General features: G+C 41.2%; 1 protein-coding gene across 1 annotated transcript in view; it reads right to left on the bottom strand.

Annotated features, from left to right (window-relative positions):
* COL4A2 (collagen, type IV, alpha 2) overlaps positions 1-23,161 on the bottom strand; it is a 250,911-nt gene that overhangs the window by 90,977 nt on the left and 136,773 nt on the right. Inside the window, exons 4-6 of the mRNA XM_006901565.1 lie at positions 5,398-5,532; positions 5,265-5,309; positions 1,262-1,378 (exon numbers count right to left, since the gene is read on the bottom strand). Of these exons, the coding sequence (XP_006901627.1) occupies positions 1,262-1,378; positions 5,265-5,309; positions 5,398-5,532 (297 nt within the window). The remainder of the gene's footprint in view (positions 1-1,261; positions 1,379-5,264; positions 5,310-5,397; positions 5,533-23,161) is intronic.

Here is a 23,161-nt window from a genome sequence, read left to right as displayed (position 1 = left end):
TCAGTCATTTAGACTGACCAGATGCTCTGTGAGAGAAAAGACCTGGGGATCCGCTCCTTCAGAGATTAGAGCCTCAGAAACCATGTGGAGCTGCTCCACTCTCTTCTCCAGGGTAGCTGTGAGCTGTAATTAACTCAACAGGACACAACAACCCGGGGCGAACAATACACACATAAAGTATTTGCTATCTAACATTTAAAGAATAAATATAGAAAATTAAGCTATTTGAATCTAGGAACATTGTGCTCTGATGCCCACAGGAAAATCCAAGCCAAGAAAACAAACAGGTCTTTCTGAAGAGGGTGAAACCAGGTTGCTGCCTTGGAGGCAAGGATTCTGAAGCTTTGTCTCACATGTTTTGGGCATGTAGCCAGGAGGGACCAGTCCTTGGAGAAAGGACATCCTGATTGGATGGAGAGTCAGCACAGGAGAGGAAGACCCTGGGTGAGATGGATTGATACAGTGACTGTGGCAGTGGTGTCAGGTGCGTCAGAACCAGTGAGACTGGCTCAGGACAGGGCAGGGTTCAATGTTACTGTTCATGAGGTCGCTATGAGCTGTAGTCAACTCTATAACATGTAACAACAACAACAACAACATACTCCCATTCTGACTGCTAACTAATGAGAGGGAAGATTATTCCCCCCTCATGTTATAAAATGCCAGATTAACTTATATGCCTGTCTGCCCCCACTCTTAACCCAACATAGCCATTTTAGAAAGTTTCAGATCTCTTTAAAATAGTTCCTCTCATAAACTTTCTGTAACAAATTATCTTCTAGGCTAAACTGGAGTCATTAATCTCATTCCTCCTAGGAAATAGAGTTTAGGATGGAATAGCCTTTATACATTTACACTGAGCAGTACCCAGTGACTCTAGGTTCTAGAACTAATGGGCAAAGGTAGAGGTGGCTCAGTGAAGAACTTCTGCCTTCCTTGCAGAAGGCCTGGCCTTGCTCCCTGGTCAGTGCACTTTAAGTAGAGCCACCATCTATCTGTCAGTAGGGGTCCCTCAGTGCTGCTATGCCGAACACGTTTCCATAGAGCTTGACTAACATGGACTAGGAAGAAACGCTTGATCTATTTCCCCAAATCAATCAATAAAACTGTATGATTTGATTGATCCCACAGCTCATCAGGAGGTCACCCTGGGTGGGGTACTGTTTTGTTCCATTATGCCCAAGGTTGTCAGAAATTGGGCCAACCTGAAGGGAGCTGACAACAGGCATAACTGACCTCTATGGACTGCTGACATACTCACAGGGTATCCAGGAGCTCCTACAATGCCCGGTGGACCTTGGGGACCCGCGTCTCCTTTTGTTCCATTGCAGCCGTCATAACCAGGTTTTCCTCTGGGTCCACCTTGCCCTGGATGTCCCTGGGAAAGAGAAGAAAATTTTAATCCATTTCATTTAGTTTTCATGCTAAAGAAGTTTTATATGGCCTTATAAGGTATCCATGGCATGAATCTAAGATAAAAAGATATCTTAAAATTGGATGAATGAGTGAATAGATAAATGTGTAGTACTTGGCAGGGGACAGACTTTCTAGACAAAGCTTAGTTTCACTTTGGTGTTGCTAAGAAGCAAATGATCTGAGGCTTCTTCCTTCTCGTGCTTTGCTTCAACATGAAAACGGAAGGACTGCCTTTTCGCTAGGACAGGTAAGAAAAGATTTAAAAAAATGCTATAAGTCACCAGTACATCCCTTAGGGGAAAGGATGCTGTGAATTCATTTGTCTCACATCCTCTGGAATGTTATCAGGAGAGACCAGTCCTTGGAAAAACAGGGAGTCAGGGAAGGAGAGGAAGATCCCTGACATAGTGACTGTAACAGTGGGTTGAAGCACCATGGGGACTCTGAGGACAGCACAGCATCAGGCCAAGTTCTGACGTGTTGTTTATGGGGTCACTCAGAGTCAGAAGGCAAGTCGACAACACGAAACAACAAAAGCCACTAACTTCCTCTCACAGACAAGGATGTATGTCTTTATCAGCTGAGCACAAGTGAATTCTAGAAGGTTCGTTTTAAAAAAAGGACTCACATGTTAAACAGGTAGGACATAGGTACATCTACGATGATTCAGCAATGGTTTTTAGCTACATTTAGAAGAACTCATTTTCTGTCTTTGGGAATAGGAATTTTTAGATAGGAAGTACAAACTTAAAGCATGTTAGCTATCCTGAGCTATCTGGGGCACTGGCGGAGGCAGTAGGAGATAGATATAATCTTTTTAGTAACTACAGGGTGTCAGGTGAAACCTATGGGCTCCTCAGCTCGACTGGTCTATTTCTGGGAGATGTAGAGGGCTAATCATGTGTAATCATGTATAGTCAGGTATTACAAGTCTATTTTGTTCTTTCTTTAAAGGATAGGTTTTTTAGACACAAATTTTAATATTGTGCAATTTCTTTTAAATTTTGTTTTTCTTAATAATAAACAAAATACATTTTCATGAGTGGGTTCTGAGGCCTTTAGGGCGGTTTTTAGACGTTACCTGGAGAAACACACACACTCTCAAGCATGCATAAAGCCCTTTATGTAGTCTGATGTAACCCAAATGATATTTTTAAAAAATACAATGAAGAAGTAGACTTTCTCTTTTCATTTGAGTATCACTCTGCTTTGAAGGGTCAAACAAATTGCTTTTGAATTGGTGACATCAGACCACAGAATAAGCAGACTTTCCAGGAAACCACCTTCTGGTGAATCAGTTTATGGTTCCCATAAACTGGTGAGCACAACCTCTCAAGCTGTTAGGTTAGAGCTAGATGTCTGTTATTCATCCAAGTAAAGATGTAAGTGGTCTCCCAAAGCTTGATCTTTTAAATTCAGCCTGAGAAAATAAGCTTTCTAGCATTCAGCTCCACATCCTCAGTGTTCAGAGATGCTTGTGCTTAAAATGTGCTTCTGAGCCCTTAATTCTCTCCCTGGATTATCTGCCTGTTGTTGGGCTCTCTTACATACTGAGAATTGATCTAAGGCATTTGAAATTACATGCAAATCTGTTCTTAGTTTGAAATTGTGATTCCAAGAAACATTTCCATCACATTGTTATACTGAGCAAGTGCATCTGGCAGTGCTCCATATCTAATTAGCTATTTTTCTTCCTAACACCAAGATTTTACTGCACACCACTTTTTCATAGATGACTTCGAAATAAATAACATTATTTATGTCCCTTAACTCTGCTGCCTTTAACTGATTAGCTATGGCAGGTGACATTTAAGTTAGCTTAATGAGCTCTGTGATTAAGCAGCTCCAAGATTCTTTAGCTCACCTCAATCAAGTTCTCATAAGATAATGCGTTCTGATTTCTGAAATACTGGATTTTGATGTTAAAGAAGTATGTCATTGAAGATGGAATTTAACTATGACAAAAAATTCTGGGAGCAGAAAAAATTCTGGCATAGGGAGTTCCAAAGCTAATCCAGGTTGCCGACTTCCAGTAGTTCAAATCCAGCAGCTCAAATTCAAGTCATTTTTGACGTGACAGCAATGAAGGTTTTTTGTTTGCTTATGGACTAGTTACAGCTTATCTTCTTTAAAATGTCACTATATTTAAATTCAGATTTCAATTTCTGAAAGATAAGATTGAATAAGGGTCCCAAGAGTTATATATGTTAACCAAACTCAAAAGAACTCAAACTCATTGCTGCAGAGTAGAAACTGACTCATAGTTGACCCTCCAGTGGACTTTCAGAGGCTGTAAACTGCATGTCAGGATCATCTTTCTCCTGTGGAGCATCTGGTGGATTTGAACTGCCTGCCTTTGAGTTGGCAGCACTAGGTCACTGCAGTGAGTTTTTAGAGGCTGTAAATTCCATGGAAGGAGACTGCCCATCCTTCTCCTGTGCTGCAGCTGGTGGCTTCGAACGAACACCTTTGGGATTGCAATGCAGTGTTTTGCTACTAAGCCACCAGTGCTCCCTAGAACTCTGTATATATTAAAAAAAAGTCTGAAAGTGGGTGGTTTTGTTCTAGGTAGTTTTCAGGAAAATACTGAAAAAGCCAATCTCTGCCAATTTCTTACTTCTTTATGTTCATAGTTGTGTTGTAACTGGTGTGTGAGTTCTTAATTCAGATGACACCAGTCATATTGAGCTTTGGTGGCCTAGTGGCAAGAAGCTGCACTGCAATCCCAAAGGCACATGGTTCGAGGCCACCAACTGCTCCATGGGAGAATGACAGGCAATCTCTTCCTGTGTGATAAATTGCTTCTGAAAATCTACTGTAAGGTAAGCAATGGGTTGGTTCCAACTCTTAGTACACCATAACAACAACCAGTCATATTACTCGTGTCTTGATCATGACTACCTAGTCTTTTGTTCTGATCATCCCCTCTACTGCAAAATGCTTCTAGAATGCTTAAATGAAGACCTGAAGAAAAAAGATGGATTTTCTGTGGCCATGCTCTACTCATTCCCTTCCTTCTCTTCTCCTGCCAAGCAACAGCTCTCCCTGTGAAGTCTGGAGACAGAGGAGATTCTCTCCATCCATGTGCGTGTGACTGTGTGCGTGTCTGTGGTGAAAGGAAGCATGTATATGGAGGCTAAGAGCTGAAACATCTGTGTATATGTGTGGGGTTCCTGAAGAAGCAGCTGTCTTCAAGCTGCACCAGCAGAAGGATGCGAGGAGGATCGGAATGTGTGATAAACAGAGGTCCTGATGTGGAGGTCTGGCCAGGAAGCCGGCCCTGAGAAATATGCCCAGGGATCCCTATGAAGAAGGCTGTGAGTCAGGCTGTTCTGTTTATTTATTTTTTTAAAATGCCACAAGAAGTAAACTAGGTTAGAAAAACACATTTTATTGCATTTTGAGATTTTCCCATGAACAAAAGCATGCTTTCTCTCTTTCTCATTTTCTGTGTGGTTACTACAAAGAATTTGAGAAGCAGCACAAATGTTCAGCGGGGCCTCACTGCCTCCAGCTTCTTTGCTGGATGGCTTTATATTCAGGCTGTTTTCACATTTAAATAAAATCTTGGGCCTGGCTGTCTGCTGAGCAGATCTGAGTAATACTATAGTGTTTACCACTGAACAATATCTAGTTTTAGCAAAGCAGCCTTGATTCTGAAGCCAAATTCAGAAGAAAGTTCATGAAAGGCATAATTCACCTAGTATCTGACTGGTTTCCAGGAAGAAAATATGTCTATACATTCCCAGAAGTTGGGTGTTCTAAACAAAAGAGAGATCTAGTTCAATGTTGTCTTTGTAAGTCAAAATTCAATGCGTAGAATGCACCGAGTATTTTTAAAATCTCACCGGAATTCCATCGGCACCAGGGAATCCAGAAACGCCTCTTGCTCCCTATGAACAAAAGCAAACAAACTTAATGGAGGTCAAAACACACCCACCCCTTCACCAAATTAGTGGAAATATTGACAAGCATCCATACCACATCTCCTTTTGGGCCTGTTATCCCAGGAGCTCCCCTTTCTCCTTTGTCGCCTTTTCGGCCCTGCAATCCTGGGAAACCTTGTAATCCTGGGGGGCCGCTGTGTCCCTGGGGGCCGACTGGCCCTGGCTGACCCTGTGGAAACAACAGCATATGTTACATTTCCATAATTAATCACAACGAGTAAGAATTTTCAGTCATGGTTACTTTTGAAACCCCAATTTTCATCCTGAAATAGCTGCCCTCAGAGGACAGTATGTAGCACTACCATGTGCTGAGACAATACCAATAAAATCATGTCTAGCTGAGAAAGAAATCAAAGTGCTTCAGAGGACAAGTAAAAAACTGGACACAAAGTCCTAAATTACTAAAGTGTTGCTGTGAAAGACTGAGATTGGATTAGGTGAAAAGAATAATTTAATTTGGTTCCTTTTAAGTCTTTTAAGCAAAATTCCAAAAATTGCTGAAATTTTTATTGCCCTTTTCTCAGTATTGTGCATTATTTTTTAAGTGCCAATGAGCTGACTACGATGACCAACACTACGAACAACAGATCTGAGTCTCGCCTTATTCTGCCCTATCTTCACAATCTGTGATGTACTCAGTCCCATTACTGCAGTCACTGTGTCATTCCATCCTGATGAGGGTCTTCCTCTCTCCAACTTTCCCAACTTGGTGTGTTTTTCTAAGGACTGGACCTTCCAGACAACGTGCCCACTACATGAAACCAAGTTTCATCATCTTTGCCTTTAAGGAGCACCCTGGCTGGATTTCACCCAAGTCACATTTGTTTATTCCTTGGTCATAGAGAGCAAATGTATATTACATTCAGATATATACATCATCTCTAGATGTTTAAGTGACTGGATAACATTGCCTTTAAAAAGACACACAGCGAAAAAAGAAAAGATTCCTGAAACAGAACAGTAGTGTATGATTCCTCTTTAAATTTGTCTGCTTCCTATAGAACTCTTTACTGCCAAAGCTCAACTGGCTTTAAGCTTTAAATTCTTATCTTGCCTTTAGCCTGAGACAGGAATCTGAGCCATTATGTCTTATATTTTCTTCCATTACTTATAAGTAAACTTTCCCATATAAACTGTCCAGTTAATACATTTATCTATCTTAAGAGAATGTTTATAATGTTCCCCTAATATCCCAGCTAACACGAAATGAAGAATCTTGATATACAACCGAAGATGGAGTTTTGAAAAAAAAACTTATTGTTGGGAATACACACATAGATAGTAACTCAACCCTTTTGACATGGACAATTCAGTGATAATACATTCTTCAAACTCTGCAACCACTCTCATGCTCCGTCTCTGAGATGTTCTCAAGATGCAGTTTTAACATTACAGACACATCAGGATAGAGAAATGGAGGGCAGGCATCATAATTCTTAGGCTGCCAATTCCTCTAGACGTTGATCCTCAGGGATACAGGGAAGCATGGAAGAAATTTCTCTTGGGTGGAAAACACTGATGGAGATTAAGTTCATTGAATGGAGAATGTGATTGGATAACCTAAGCCCTGCCTCTTTTAACTGAGGTGAGTTTTGCAAAAGCTGCTCACTGGATCCATGTATTTTAAAGATGGTGGGTTATTCCTGCTCTTCTTTCCAGAAGAGTTTAACAAGGTTGAGACCATTTACTCACCTAAGGGAGCTTGATATATTCACTGTATGCAGTAGTGAGGCCAATATATTTGAATACCTCCCAAAGAACATGACAAAAGTGAGGCTGTTGTCTATGTTCACTTCTTCACAGCTCAGGAGAATTGTGATAAAAGATATTCAGCCTTGACATGACTTGAGAGGGTGTTGGCTTCATTCAAACTCTGATTTCTAGCCAGTGAATTTATTTTGTGTCATTTGTTGCACGTTTGGAACAAAACATGCTTTGATTCTGATCTTTATTTTTCTCTTTCCTAATTTCCCCCATTTTTGTTTTGGTTTGTGGCTAAGTTAGAATATAGCTCTTTTGATTATATATCATAGCCCAGGCTTTCAAACGCCCCTAATCATGCAGAGGCCTGCAGTCTGTTAGTGTTTACAGCGGATGTCTTTCGGAGGATAACATGCTCCTCATTAGTGCTGTCTCTTTAATTGTCTATAAACTATACTTCTATCTGGAGGGATCATTTTGTGGAGCCAACTAAGACAGAACATCTACTGCTAACCAAAATGGAATATTTGCGTCTTAATGATGAAAAGCCACATTCTTGTCTTGCATTCATTGACCTTTTTCAGTTTCTTTTGATTGGGAAAAGTGACTAACCACAGCATGCACTCATTTTCCTTCCATTGTCAGTAGGCTTCTTTTTAACCTTTATTTCTTGGATGGGAAGTCTGACTTTTGGACTAAAACTGTAGCATTTCCTTTTCTGGAGGATTCTGACACTCGTTTCCCCCCTCCCCCCCTTAAGTGACATTCAAATAGCATAAGCTTAACCAGTCAAAGTGTACATTTCTGTGACATTTAGTCTATTCTTAATATTGTTCAACCATGATCTCTACCTAGTTAAAAGACAATTTCATCACCCCACAAGGAAACGTTATACTCATTAAGTAGTTACTGCCTATTCCTCCTTGAGTTCCTGGTAGTCACCAATCTATTATTCTTGTGGATACATTTACCTATTCAGAGTATTTATTTAACTGGAATTATAAAAGATGTGTCCTTTATATTTTTTCCTCCAAATGAACATAATGTATTTGAACTTCATCCTCATTTATAGCATGTACTTCTTTCTTTTTTATGGCTGAATAATATATCACTGCATAGATATATCACATATTGTTTATTCATTCCTCTGTTGATGGACACTTGGATTGTTGGTGTAAAAATATCTGCTTTGAGTTCCTGATTTCAAGTCTTCCGTGTACATATAACTAGGAGTGGAAATGTTGGGTCACATTTTTGAACAGCTTATCTTAGGACATAACAGAAAATTCAACCCAGCTTCTGCTTTGGGGAAGGGTGAGGATGACTGTGGTGAGACTATTAATTGATATGTTATATTGAGAAAAATATGTTACAAGGGCATCTTTAAAATGCTAAAGAGCAAGAATGTCAGGTTAAAGGCTAAGGTGTGCCCAATGCATGGCATGGTATTTTCAACTATTTTCTATGCATCTGATAGTTGTACAGTGAATAAGGAAGACTGAAAAATAACTGAACTCTTGAGATTGTGGTGTTGGAGACAAGTATTGAATACATCATGGACTATCAAAAGAATAAATCAATCTGTCTTGGAGGAAGTTTCTTAGAGGCAAGGATGGTGAAACTTTATCTCACATACTTTGGGCATTTTGTCAGGAAGGGCCAGTCCTTGGGAAAAGACCATGCTGGGAAAGGTCAGTGAAAGAGAGGAAGACCCTCAAGGAGATGGACTGATATAGTCACCCTAACAATAGGCTTGCACATGGCACAAATTGTCAGGATAGTATAGGAGAGGGCAAGGTTCCAATTCATTGTTCAGAAAGTTGCTATGAGTCATAGTTGACTCGAGTGCACGTAACAACATCAATGAGTTAGCTTCCAGTCCTCTGGGATTGAACCCTCACTTTTATCCACAGTCCAAACCTTGTATTGCTGAAACTGAATGGATATTTACGTCATGGTCAAAGGATGCCATAGATATGTTTCAGTAATCAGAGACTGAGAGTTTTCCCAAGGATATCCTGCCCACCAGGACAATCAAGTGTGCTAGGAAAGACAACTGAATTTATGAGGAGGAATTAGGTAAAGGAAAGGAATTCTTAGTGCTAATCATTATCTTTATCAACCTCCATCCTTCATCAAAAAGCCCCAATCAGGAGGGTTATTTTTATTGTTTCCTCCCTTTTTGTAACACATGTAAATAAAAATTACCCCAGAAAGGAGTCCATTTAAAAAGTCTCTGCATAAATGTGAGGCCCCTAAGTTTCTAATGTTCCTAAAATTCTAGCAGAATTCTTTAAAAACCCCAGAATTCATGAAAAACTTATAGTTTGTATAAGCTAGCAGACATTGTGGAAAGCAGCTGTAACCTCATGGACCACAAGTTTCTCTACCTCCCAGAGAGATGTTGCTTGGAAAAGTAGAGGGTTAGCAAAAAAATGAGAGGAAGACCCTCAACAAGACGACTGGGATAGTGAGTGCAATGAGGGGCTTGGGCATGGCGTAGGCCATGAGGACAGTGAAGGAGAGGGTGAGGTTTCGGCTCATTGTTCACAGGCTGCTATCAGTGGTAGTCAAATGGTACCCAACATCCAGACCAAAGAGAAAGAGAACTATCACTTCGATGGGCATGTTCTGGGATGAGGCCTTGTTACAAGTTTTTAAAATGTGTTATCTCATGTTAGCCTCTTGACAACTGCCTGAAGTAGATACAGATCTCATTCAAAAGGAGACTAACTGAGGTTCAGAAAGGTTAACTGTGAAGAGGTGACTGTCAGGATGTTTGCTCTGGGCATCCAGGATTACGAAGCCTGTCTCATTTCAAAGCTTTTGATCTTTCCACTGTACTGCTGTGACTCAAAGTGTGGTCTGTGGACAAGGAGCATAAGAATCACTTGGAAGCTTACTGAAAATACAGAATCTACTGTCCCACCCCAGAACTATCTCTGCATTTATAAGATTCCTAGAAAATTCCCACTTTAGAAAAAAAATCACCATCATCTTATGACTCTTAGAACAGAGCAGAACTGCCCATAGGGTTTCCAAGGCTGCAAGGAAACTGATGGGCACATCTGTCTCCCACAGAATGGCTGGGGTTTGTGAATCACTGCCTTTCGATTAACAGCCAAGTGCCTTGAAGACAGGGCTGTTAGAAGTTTCTCTAGGAGATTCATATGCACACTAAAGTTGGGCACAACACTAAAGAGAAGTCAGGTCTCTTTTAATAAGAAAAGGAAATCTCTTAAGCACAAGTTTAGATCTCAGATGCAATTTTTTTTATGCTGGGGGGTCCATTAAAAAAAAGGGATCTGGCTTTAGAAGTCAAGGAGAGAAAAATCTAGGAGGATACATTTTTCTTGTCCTCATTCTTGGCTGTTATGTGTTGTGGAATTAGATCTGATGCCTAGCTGCGCTCCGGTGGCTTTTCAGAGGCTATAAATTGCACTGGAGGAGATTGTCCACCTTTTCCCAGAGCGCTTGGGGGACTGGAACAGTTGGTGGATTGGAACTGCCTACCCTTACTTAGGCTGGCAGTGCAATGCATAACTCACTAGGCTACCAGAGTTCCCTTGACCTTGTTGTTAGAAGCTGCTGGGTATGAACTATAGTGACCCAATGAACAACAGATCTGAGCCCTGCCCTACCCTGTGCCATCTTCAAAATACGTGACACCCTTAAGCCCATTGCTGCAGTCATTGTGCCATTTCACCTAGTTGAGAGTCTGCTTTCCTTCACTGACCCTCCACCTTTCCAAGCACGCTGTCCCTCTCCAAGGAACAGCCTCTTCTAGCTACAAGCCCAAGTACATGTGACGAAGCTTTGCCACCTTTGCTTCCAAGAAGGGCTCTGGCAAGGAGCAATCATAACATTTGCTAAATATTATTTCTAATTAAGACTTTCTTGACTTGGACTTCAGTGGACTTCCCCAAGGAAAAAGAAATATTGATCCTTGGTAGAATTGGGGATTGCAATGCCTTTCACATCTTGAAATCACTGCTGGAGTGTACACAGGGCAGATAGGGTCAGCTCTGGGAGCTACAGCCTGAAAAAAAGGCAGAGGGAATGAGTCCAGACTTGACTACACATTGTTTAAATACCATGGCTGTGGAGAGAGCACACTTAAAATCCCAAGGCACTAAGTAAGCTTTTCTTATGAATTTGAAAATTTCAATCCTGAGCAAAGGTGCTAAAAAGAATCAGATGTATCTAGATGCAGAATGAGGTCCAATTTGAGATGGTGGCATAAGTGATGAAAGGCATGATTAATCAGGGCTTTAGACATCTCACTTCAGAATCATAGTATCTCAGTGTGGTGCCTATTCCCATTCATAATTTATTAACCTTAGAAGTCACCAGGGTTAAGAGAGTAAGAAGAGTTTAATTTACCAGGAAAGGATAAAAGACAAACTTTCCAAAGAGAAAAACCGCTTTATTGCAGCTTTAACAATCAGGATTGTTAATCTACTGTACAGTATTTCCCAGGTAGGATAAGAATAACCTTTTAAAAATTTACTGGCCAACATCTGAATAGTAGGAAATCCCTTCTCCTTCCTAAGTTTACTCTTCCTGCCTCGCCTTTTATGGGCACTGGGAGTACCACCAGACAAGCCATATCCTCCTCAGTCCCCAGGGAGGCCCTCCCTTCCCTTTCTGTTCTCCATGCTTTCCAGGTCTCGGCCCTTTGGGGCCTGGGATTCCAGTGCAATTCCGAGTTCATTTCTGCAAGCTATTTGACACGTATTTTGAATATATAAGATGTTAGAATGTAGATCCACGGAAACAAATCTTTTGTCAACCACAAAGAAATGCTCACGGTTCTCAAAGATCATCAAATAGCATTTGCAAATTATTTTTAAATCATTTGGGCAGGATGGATTAATAGCAAATTCCAAGCCAGCAATGATGTTAAAGGTTAATGCTGGTCCAGTACTCTACATATATAATACCTAAACCTAATTCACAGATACCAGGCCAAGTCATATGCAGAGACCCTTGGAACAGAGCAGAACTGCCCCATCGGATTTCCAAGGCTGTAAATCTGTATGGAAGCAGATTATCATATATATTTCCCCTGCAGGATGACTGTTATTGGGTCCAAGCCACTGAATTTTGGCTAGCCAACTGCTTATCCACTGTATCACCAGGATACCTCACATACATGATAACTCTCAGTAAATACGGGTTATGTCCTATTCCATGCTATATAAAGTTCTGTTAAATCTGGTTCTTTGTACCTCTATCACCTATTTGAACAGGTAACAAAATATCATCTCTGCTATAACATCAGTTATAAATAGTATTATACAGAAATATTATTTCACTCCCAGAATGTATGTCTTCAAAAATTATTTGACATCGATTTATGCTAATGTTTGTAATGTTTGTAAAGAAATTAGCAAACTATCAATACATGTAAAGGAGCAGACTTTGGATTTCACTCTATTCCATACACAAATATTTACCTGAGATGGAGAATAGATCTAAATGTAGGTGTTAAAACTATGGCACTTTCAGGAAAAAAAAGAATATGATAACATTTTTGTGACTTAGGCAACGATTTATAGGTAAGATACAAAGATTTCAAACCAATAAAAAAAGTTAATGAAGCATAAAAATTTGATCTTCCAAAGATTCTATTAAGAAAATGAAGACTGGTCACCTGTGAGGTTAAAATATTTGCAAACATCTCTGTGAGAAACATCTTTTATCTAGTATAAGTAGAGGAGTCTCCAAACCCATAAATAAGGAAACAAGCCACCAATTAAAAAAAATGGGCAGAAGATTTAAACAATATTTGCTCAAAGAAGATAGACAGATGGAAAATAAGCACCTGAGAAGATGCCAAGCATCATTTGGTCATTAAAGAAAAACAGATGTGAATGCCAATAAAATGCAGCTGAACCTCTGTGAGAATGGCTGTGACAGGCACACAAAACTGACGGTGTCAAGTGTTGGTGAAGACACAGAGCAACCAGAACTGCTGGTGGGTGGGAACGCCAAATGGTGCAGGCACTTCGCAAAAGTCTGTCAGTTCCTTCTCAATTAAACAGATCCATTAGGGCATCATGTAGTAGGGCATGCAGTAATCGAATTCTTAGATATACAGCTAAGAGAAAGGAACACCTTTGTCCACACAAAGACCTGTAGGAAAATGTTCATTGTAGTTTTGCTGATTTTAGCTGGAAACTGGAAAACGAAATGCTCACTAACTAACTGATGAATGGATTAACAAACTGTACTATATCCACACAATGGCATATCACAATGTCATAAAAAGGAAGAAACTTTTCTTTTTGGTCCAGCATCTTAACAAGGCTGCACTTGCGGCATTGTCTCTGAGAGTCGTGATGCTGCCCAAGGATGACAAGAAAAAAGAAAGATGCCAGAAAGTCTGCCAAGAAGGACAAAGACCCAGTAAACCAATCTGGGGGCAAGGCCAAGAAGAAGTGGTCCAAAGGCAAAGCTGGGGACAAGCTCAATAACTTGGTCTTGTTGACAAAGCCACACACCACAAACTCTGTTAAGAAGTTCCCAACTATAAGATTATACCCTGGCTGTTGTCTCCAACAGACTGAAGGTTCACAGTTCCCAGGCCAGGGGGGGCCCTTCAGGAGCTGCTAAGTAAAGGACTTATCAAACTGGTTTCAAAATACAGAGTGCAAGTAATTTACACCAAGAAACACCAAGGGTGGTGATGCTCCAGCTGCTGGTGAAGATACATGAACAGGTCCAACCAACTGTTCATTTTGAAAAAGAAAACTTTATTAAATAATAATAAAAATGGAACAAACTATCTGATGCACACAACAGTCAAGACAGATCTCAGAGACATTATGCTAAGAAAAGAGAAAGAAGCAAGGCATAAAATCCCAATCCTATGTATAAAGCTCCTCAATTAAAACAAACTTGGAAGCAGGAATGACATGCAATTCTGAAATAGCTTGACTCTGGAAACCCTATGAACTTGGAGAAACGATGAAAGTTATACAAGTGTTCAGGTCTTTCATTCATAGGGTTGCTATGAGCTGTCTACGACTTGATGGTACTTAACAACAGAGAGAGCATGTAGATCAGTGATTGCCAAGGATGGAGATGGGAAGAAGTCTGACTTACAAGGGACACACGAGAACTTCTTGGGGTGATGGTCTTGCATTGTGTCATGATTCCTGTCGCTATTATGTGACTGTAAGGAGCCCTGGTGATGTACTGCATATGTGCTGATTATGTGACCTAAAGGCTGGCTGTTCAAATGTACCAGGCACTCTGCAGGAGAATCTGTCCACATCTGTCGATACTCATTGAGTTGTCAGTAAACTGAACAGCAACAAGCTTAAGAACAAATAAACAGTCTGGTAAAGACAACAATGATGAAACAGGCCCTGGAGATCACAGGAACACTGCATTATGACCAAATCCATGTGATAAATCTTACAAGTGGGTTTATAAGAGAGGTGATACTTAGAAAAGGAAAGAGAGTGTATGCTTTAAAAATGACATAAAAAACCATTTAGCTAAATGGATTTGGAAAATGTCTGCCAGGAAAAGGAAATAATCTAAAGAACTAAAATAGCCTAGTTTTCTTTGTCTGGGATCTGGTCTATTTGAGTCTTAGACTGATAGAAAATAGAATTGTCCAGAGCACATAGAACAGTATTAGAAGTGGGTCAGGACCAAATTAGAAGTGAAAGAGAAGTATTGGGTTTCACTGGATTTCATTATGCTGGATCTTAATGAAAACAAGCAAACAGAAACGAAAATATCAGTTACAAATCCAGAAGGTGATCATATGTTTTTATCTAAACTTATGTGGATTTCATAACTCCACATTTTCAAACAGCAGAGAGAAAAAATGGATTCCCTCTTATGCTCTCTCTCCACCCCAAGGACCAATAAGTCTGAAAACCTCTGTTCTTTATTCTAAAAAAAAAAAAAAAAAAAAAAATGACCCCGTGGGCAGTTTTACTAAATGGCTTGTAGCCCCAAAGCAAGGCCAACTTTTTATAGTTGGAATGTCATGTTGCCTGGCATATGTTGGAACAGTGAGTTTCTGGGAAAGCCTTTCATGGGTCCTGTGCTTTTAGCAAGAAATGCATTTTATTTCCTTAAAAGTGAGCCACTGCTCAATAAACCAACTCAATTTCTCAAACCTTCCTTTCCTCCAAAAAGACACAGAGTTCGCCTGTGATGGGCAGAGGGCCTGGGGGAGCAGAGAGCGGTTGGCTATAGAACAGGGCGGGGAAGAGGCTCTGCGGCTGCTGGCGGCACAAGGAGAACTCTGGTTTTCAGGCCTCGGAGAAGCATGAAATACTACTTCTAGTTTAGCACCCAACATCACTGCATTTACTGCAAAAGCAATGACCTGAGAGTCGCTGTATAAGTCTTTGTGTCCATATGTGTTTATAATACACAGTCACACTGGACTATGCTTATATAATACACAGTCACACTGGACTATGCTTAAGGGGCCTTGGTGGCACAGTGGTTAAAGTCTTGCTGTCTGGAGAGATGGCTGTTCAAATCCACCAGCCATTCAGCAGGAGGAAGAAACAGATGACGATCTATTTCTATAGAGATTACAGCCTTGGAAGCCCTGTGGGCAGTTCTTTGTATCCTACACAGTCACTATGAGTTGGAATTGACTCAAAGGCAGTTGCTCCCCCACTCCACACACACTTTCCTCATGCCCATTATTGGTGTTCTTGTTATGTACCATCCATCTGCCTCTGATGCATCATTGCTGTTGTGTCAGAAATGACTGACAGCTGACTCTCTGACAGGTTTTTAGAGACAGTTGTTTGCACAGGAAGGCAATGTCCATCCTTCTCCCATGAAACAGCTGCTGGATTCGAACCATGTGCCTTTGCTATGGCAGCACAAGCTCTTTACCACTAGGCCACCAGAGCTCCCTTCTGATGCATAGTTACCCCAAGCAAACAGACGGAAACGCTGCCTGATGCTGGCTATCTTCACTCTCTCTGACGTGCCTAAGGTATTACTGCAGTTACTGTCAGTCCATCTCATTGAGAGTCCTCCTCTCTTTCACTGACCCTCTCCTTTTCCAAACTCTCTTTCTATTTAACGGCCCTACTAACAACATGCACAAAGTATGAGAGACAGAGCCTCACTACCCTTGCTGGCTGTACCGCTTCCAAAACAGATTTCTTCCTTCGGCAGGCAGTCCACACGGCAGATTCAACACTCTCTGCCAACACCACAATTCAAAGGAGGTGACTATTGAATTACCCCAATCATGGAACTCCTGGCAATTAAAATAGTTCACTATCTATGTTTCTGTACTCAATTTTATGTGCTATTAATTTTCATGTGCCAACTGCACGTGGCACATTTTCCTGGCATTCTTAGGTCATATTCACGCCCAAGAGAGTGACGTGACTAAAAGCAGAGGCCGTACATTTGAATGACTGTACTTCTGTCAGGGCTTGCTGGGGAGCTCCACAGTCGTTCAGAGTCCAGAGAACGCTACCTAAGGACCAGCGTTCGGGGCGACCTGACATTTCAGTTCAAATGCCCTTTCCGATCTTGGCCTCCCTACTGAGGTCAGCAGCATGCAACCTGCCTGACAGTTAATTTTTACCGTCTGTGGCACAGACCAGGAATAGAACCACGAGTTATATCTCATTTGTATTTAGACTAAACAACAGTCACAGAAAAGACTAATATCCTTGAGGGTGGCATTATATTGAGTTGGTCCTGTTGAGGGAGGGGAAAAAAAAGAAAAGAACCACATTGGCCAAGTAAGGAAAAAAAAAGTTAAGAACAGGGAAGGGAGCGTTCTGGTTCAGTTGTGATACACAACTTTCTTTTTCTGTTTTCTTTACTTGAAATGTTCCCGAGTAGGACAAGCTTTAAATAATGTTTCAAAATTTCCACAATTAAGAAACGCTGACTGGTATCACTCTTCTTGTCCAGACCTCTCCCCTTCATCTCTGGCTCTAACACCTACTTTTATCTATTTCATCTTAAAGCTTTCTTAAGTTTCAATTTCTTTAAATTTACATCTAGAAAACATCCTGTTTGTGTGGTGCAGAGCCACATGTGTTCCGACAGACGCACAGGGTTGTGTAACCACAGTGATGCTGGACTTGTGATGCGGTCCCCTCACCTGTCCTCTCCAAATGACCTTGCACTGCTCCTTTGTGGTCAAGCCCGTCACCTCCCCAAACCTCTGGCAAATCACAGATCTGCCCTCCATCCTATGATGCTGCCTTTCCCAGATTGTCATGGAAATGGCATCACACATTTGGTATCTTTGGGTCTAGCTTCTTGTACACAGCGTGATGCATTTGAGAGTCATCCATGCTATTGTGTATATCAAGTTTATTCATTTTCATGGTTGGACAGTATGCTGCTTTATCCCTATTGCTACCTTTTACCTATCCATATACCTGCTCTAGGGAATCCTGAGTTGTTCCCTGTCTTTGGTGAATATTAATTGAGCTGCTATAAACACTGGTGTATAGGGTTTGTGTGTGTGTGTGTGTGTGTGTGTGTGTAGATATATACTTGTGAAAAAGTTCAGGAATAGGATTTCTAGGTCATATGGTGTGTATTTTATAAGTATACATTATAAAACAGAGCACAATGATTTTCCCCAACACCTAGGCATTGTGTATTCATATGCACAGGAACGTCCGCAAGCTCCAGCTGCTCTGCCTCTGAGCTTGGTATTGTCAGTTCTGCTTGGTTTTTCTAAGTCATTCTGATAGGTTTGTGTTGTTATGTGCTGTTAAGTTGGCACCGATTCACTGCCCACCCTCCACTGAGTTTTCAGAGGCCATGAAGCAAGGAAGGAGATAGTCTTTCTTTCTCCCATGATGCAGCTGGTGGATTTGAACTGCCTGCCTTCAGGTTGGCTGCACAACTCCTTAACCACTCGGCCACCAGAGCTCAATAGGTGTGTAGTAGTAACAAATTGTTTTGGGAATGTCTAGTTCATGTGTTGTTGTGATTTTTCCCCCCGTATAATAATGTTTAATTCCTTTTCAGTATGACCAATCCCTCTATTTCTGCAGTCCTGAACCTACTGCCCGAGCTTTCATTTCCAGTATCGTTAGTTTGGACGCCACTGCAGGATGCTCTGGGGGTATCAGGTCTGTGAGCTGGCACCAGGCCACAGTGTGGACCAGGAAACCACATGGTTCATTCAGAGTCAATGGGAACACATACTAAGTTTGGTCCCTCTGCTCTTTCCCTAAAAGAGAAAAAAATCCACCTAACTGTAGTTGGCCTCTTCACAAAAGTGTAAGTCTTTTTACAAGTGAAGGAGAGCCCTAGATTACTGGTGAACCAACACAAACCAGTCATTAGGCTGGAAAAATCGATCTCAGAACAGTGTCTCGCAGATGTTAATTCCAAAGTAAATCTTTGAAAGTTCTAGCATATTAATGCACATTTATCCTGAAACTAGGTAGAAAAAAAATTCTGTGTATGTGTGTGTGTTAATGTAGATAATGACAGAAAAATCTAATTCCAAAGTTCTTAACTCTAGTAAGAGTTTACGTTTACTTTTACTTTGGGTAAAGCAGGATTATTTCTGCTGCTAAATTATTTGTGGTGCTAAATGTGTCTTTCTCTTTCTCGTTCTGGCACCATGACCCCAATATTATATGACCAAGTCTTTCAGTCCCTGGCAGGAGTCTTATAAGGAAAATTGTAATTTTTAAATTACTTTTAAAAATATACATCTTTGTCTTCACCACCTAGCACCTCTTATTTCCCCAAAGCTTCATAAAGTGTGTGATTTAGAAGGGACTTCTGAAGTCATTTAGAGTGTTTCTGCTTGAAGAGAAGGGAGCTCTCTGAAGCAATTTCTCCATGGAAGAAAGATGGATAATCTCCTCTCATGTGATTTACAGCCTCTGAAGACTCATAGGGGGTAGTGGTCAGTTCTGACTCAATGGCTCATAACAAAAACAACCCAGAGCGAAGAGCCTGGATCAGCAGCATTAGCATCAACTGGGAGCTCATTAGAACTACAGACCCTTGGTCCCTGATGGAGTGGATCTGACTCTGCATCTTAACAAGATTCCCAGGTGATTCCCATGAATGAAAAGTTGCAGAAAACGGCTCCAGAAGTGGCCCTTGGCCCAGCCTCAGTCTTGGCTGGCCGCCTACACAATGCTTAAAGGAGCTTCTCAGACCTCAAGAATTTTTTGGTCTGGCAGTTTGGTGGGGGAGAAGATGAGGTATCCAAGGACTAAGTTTTTAACAAGCTCGCCAAACCATGTGGATGTTCAGCCAGATTTGGGAAACTAGAAATAGGTCTAATTCCCACATATGATAGGTGAGGAAATTGAGTCTAGATCAATGAAGCACCTTCTCTACAGGTACTGAGTGGATGCAGGGACGCTTTCCACACTGAATTGAAGCCGCTTCTGAGGATGCTTCAGGTGTGCACGCTGCAGTCGAGGTCAAATACCATTACCTCACCTCTGAACACTTGACTTTCTACAAATGGACATGGACCACTGAGGTCCCTCCAGCTTTAAAAGAAAAAAGACTTCTCATGAACCCCTGTGTCCACAGCATGACTTTTCCCATCGCACAGAGATCTGCAGACCAGGCATGTTTCAGGATGGAGTTTTTCCTTCCAAAGACTAGGGAAGAAAATGCCTACAAGTAAGTGATCTTATGTCAGTGTCTTAGATATCTAAAGCTGTGTCTGTATGCAGAGCAGTTCACTCCAACACGCCTTCCATCTGATAATGCACCCATCATCAGTCTATGCTCACTCTGTATTTCCTCTCCCATAAGCCTACCAGCTGTTAACCTTAATGGAGTTTTGTGTCAGGAGCTTAGAGTTCTACGTGGTTGTTGTTGAATGCCATTGAGTTCAACCCATAGCTGACCCTACAGCGGGTTTTCAGAGGCAGTAATAGCATTGGAAGAGAATGCCCATCCTTCTCCCACACAACAGCTGGCAGATTCGAACCATGTGCATTCAGGATTGCAGAGCAGGCTCTTGCCAGTAGGCCAGCAGAATTGTCTTAGAATTCTATACATCATCATAATGTTTTTTGGCATTTCATTTTATTCCTTGTAACATTTATAATATTGTATGCTAACTTATATGCCTCTATTTAACATAAAATTATAAAGTCGTTGGCAGCCCTGGGTGGTTCAAATGGTAATTATGCTCAGCAACTCATTGAGAGGTTGGAAGTTATATCCCATCCAAATGCTGAGCCAAAGGAAGGTCTGGCAATCTACTCCCAACACCACTGCCACTGAAAACTCCATGGCGCACACAGTTCAATGCTGCAATTACTATGAGTTGAAATGGACTTGTTGGCAATTGATTTTTCCATGAAGTCTTTGGAAGCAGGACCTATCCCCCATTTCTGCTCCCACCATCTCTTAGTGTTTGCTATGCGGAGCATGCTAACAGAACTATCTGCTCAAGGAACGTGCTCGCATGCTAAGTGAACTATCGGCTGAATGAATGAATGAGTCCACTTGCCTCTGAACATTCCCGTTCTTAGCACATGGACGTAGAAGACCATGTGTGACCAAAGTGTGATCTCTCTGTTACCTCTCTGTGTTTCGTGAACAAAACTCTGGTAACATTGTTGAGGGCAGTTATCTTGTTTTACGTTGCCTTTAATTTCCTTAACTAGTTGTTGACCAGTCAGTTTCAACTCATAGCAACCCCACGTGTGTCAGCAGAACTGTGCGCTTCAGGGTTTTCAACTGCTGCACTTTTGGAAGCAGATCACCAGGACTTTCTTCCAGCGTACATCTGTGTGGACTTGGGCTGGCAACCTTTCCGGTAGGAGCAGAGCACATTACTCATTTGGACCCCTCACGAATTCCACAGTGTCCCCTTCTTCCCAGTAAGTCAGAAAAGTATTCATCCACAATCTCAACCCTTTTTCAAGCTCAGCACCAGCTGCATAGAATTTCTGATGATAAGTTGTAGCAGACGACCTGGTTTTATCTGCCTGCATTATCAGAGAGAATTCTTGGTAGGCCACTAAACTCGTCATCAAACCAGAGACCACCCTGACTTGCAGAAGGAGCTCTGTCCTTTGGAAAACTGTGGTGAGAATCAGATTAGATAAGTAAGGCGTGATCTGCTGTAATCAGGAGTGAGAAAACCAGACAAGAATTTTGGATGCCAGAACTCCTCTACTGCAGATTTGGTTCTGGCAATATTTGAACGAGGCTGTTTTGAAACAACTATCAGTGACAAGCCAAAAATACTTAAGTAATTTAATGGAGGCATGGTGCCTCAGGGGGGCTTCCGGGTTATGGAGAAAAGCAGTAAGTTCCACCATGGGTTTATGAAGAAGATATTAATTTTGAAATATTTCCTAAACACCTCTATCTGAAAAGAAAATTAAAATTTTTATCAACCAAAGGCACCTCCATGTTACCTTCTATGTATTACAAAGTTTGTGAAACAGAACCAGAAGGGAAGAGTTGCAGTTTTCGTGGTTAACACTAGGTGGCAGTCATCTGTGCCCTTTAGGAATAAGAACTTGTAAGTAATGTATGGACTTAAATCCAGTCCCAGACCAGTGGCTTGCAAAATAGAAATACTGCTATTGAATTTGATCTCTATGTGGGGCTGAATAATAAGAACAACTAGGATTCCTAATCTTTAGTGTACTTACTGATTAGCTCATTTTCCAACAATCAATCTCAAAAAACATCTAGAAGGTAGGTATCTTTATACTCACTTTATGGATGAGAAGAGTAGGGCTCAGAGGTCACTACGCAGGAATGTAAGAGGAAGGAATATTCAGTTTTCAAAAACAGTTCCGGAGGGATGAAACTCGCTTGAATAATGGATAGTACTCTAGAATGTGTGAGTTATAACCATATTGCCTTTTAAACTCATCTCCTTGAGATCAAGTCCAAAATCAGATAAACTAGCTACAAAACAAACCTAGGTAGGTCTGGATGCATGGAAATCTATACAAAACCTACCCAGCCATGATCTCCGACAATGATTATCTAGGTCTTGAGTTTCTTTGCTTTAACCCAACTGCTGCTCAATTTTCGCTATTTCATGGCTCATTAACTGCCTGGCTAGAAAGTCACCCTGGGCACAGAGGCACCAAGAGAAGGTGAAACCCCCAGCAAGTCAGTTCTGTTACTTTTTAGCAGCTCTAGTCAAAAGGTATGCAGGGGAGGCTGCTGAAGCTGTATCCAGAAACAAGGAACTATCAAGACCCTCTGGGGCGAATACTTAGACTTAATTCACATTTTCCCTAGTTTCCATTAACAGATTAATTATGGAATACAGTGTAGATCATGAAGATTTCCTAAGTGGTTGCAGTGGTTTCTTTATGGTCAGAAGATTTAGTGTTTAAAGAGCTTCTGAAGAACAGGGTTGAGCCAAATCTTTGGCAGAATAAACTGTTGCATACAGGGAAGATGTTGGGAGAATCCTAGACACACCTTAGAAGAACTAACTTATCCAGGGGAGAAAGCCTTTGTAGTTTAGAAGATGAGGACGGTAAGCTGGAGGCACCCAGGTCAGACACAAGCTGAGATGTGAAATGGGAAGCAATGGAGAACAGCTGGGTCATTTTGATGGATGGCAGAACTCCACTGGAGGGAAGTTCTCAACAAGCAGAGCGCAGGGCTTCAAAGCTTTAGAAACACACAAGAGAAGAAGAAAAAAATGTCAGAACTGCTGGCCGCTTCATGGTAAGCAAGGTAAAATGGTTTAAAAAATGACTTCTAATTTGACCTTAGAAAGTGACATCTATTTCGACAGTACTGTGTGGGCAAAGGAGTTTCTGCAAGGGATGCTGAAGGCAATGATTGAGAAGAGGGAGGTTTCATGAGTGGAAAGGTCCTAGAAAGATGGCTGAAGTGTTAACACCAGAAGCAGAAGTCTATACATATAGATACTGGACTTGATAGAATTCTATACTACTTACCCATATAGGGCAATTCAAAGTAGGTATATGAGCAACTAGAATCACATTTGTTAAGAGATAAATGACATGGTAAGGATGTTAGAACTACCATCAGTTACCTTCAAGTTCTAAGGATGTACCCGATTGATGGATATGTGAAACAATAAGCTTTACAAAAACTCTTGGTGAAAAATCAAGCCTCACATT

Source organism: Elephantulus edwardii, unplaced genomic scaffold, assembly GCF_000299155.1.
Source record: "Elephantulus edwardii isolate Elephantulus edwardi_28Jun2011 unplaced genomic scaffold, EleEdw1.0 scaffold00332, whole genome shotgun sequence".
Taxonomy (NCBI): domain Eukaryota; kingdom Metazoa; phylum Chordata; class Mammalia; order Macroscelidea; family Macroscelididae; genus Elephantulus; species Elephantulus edwardii.
This window is presented reverse-complemented; position numbering and strand designations above follow the sequence as displayed.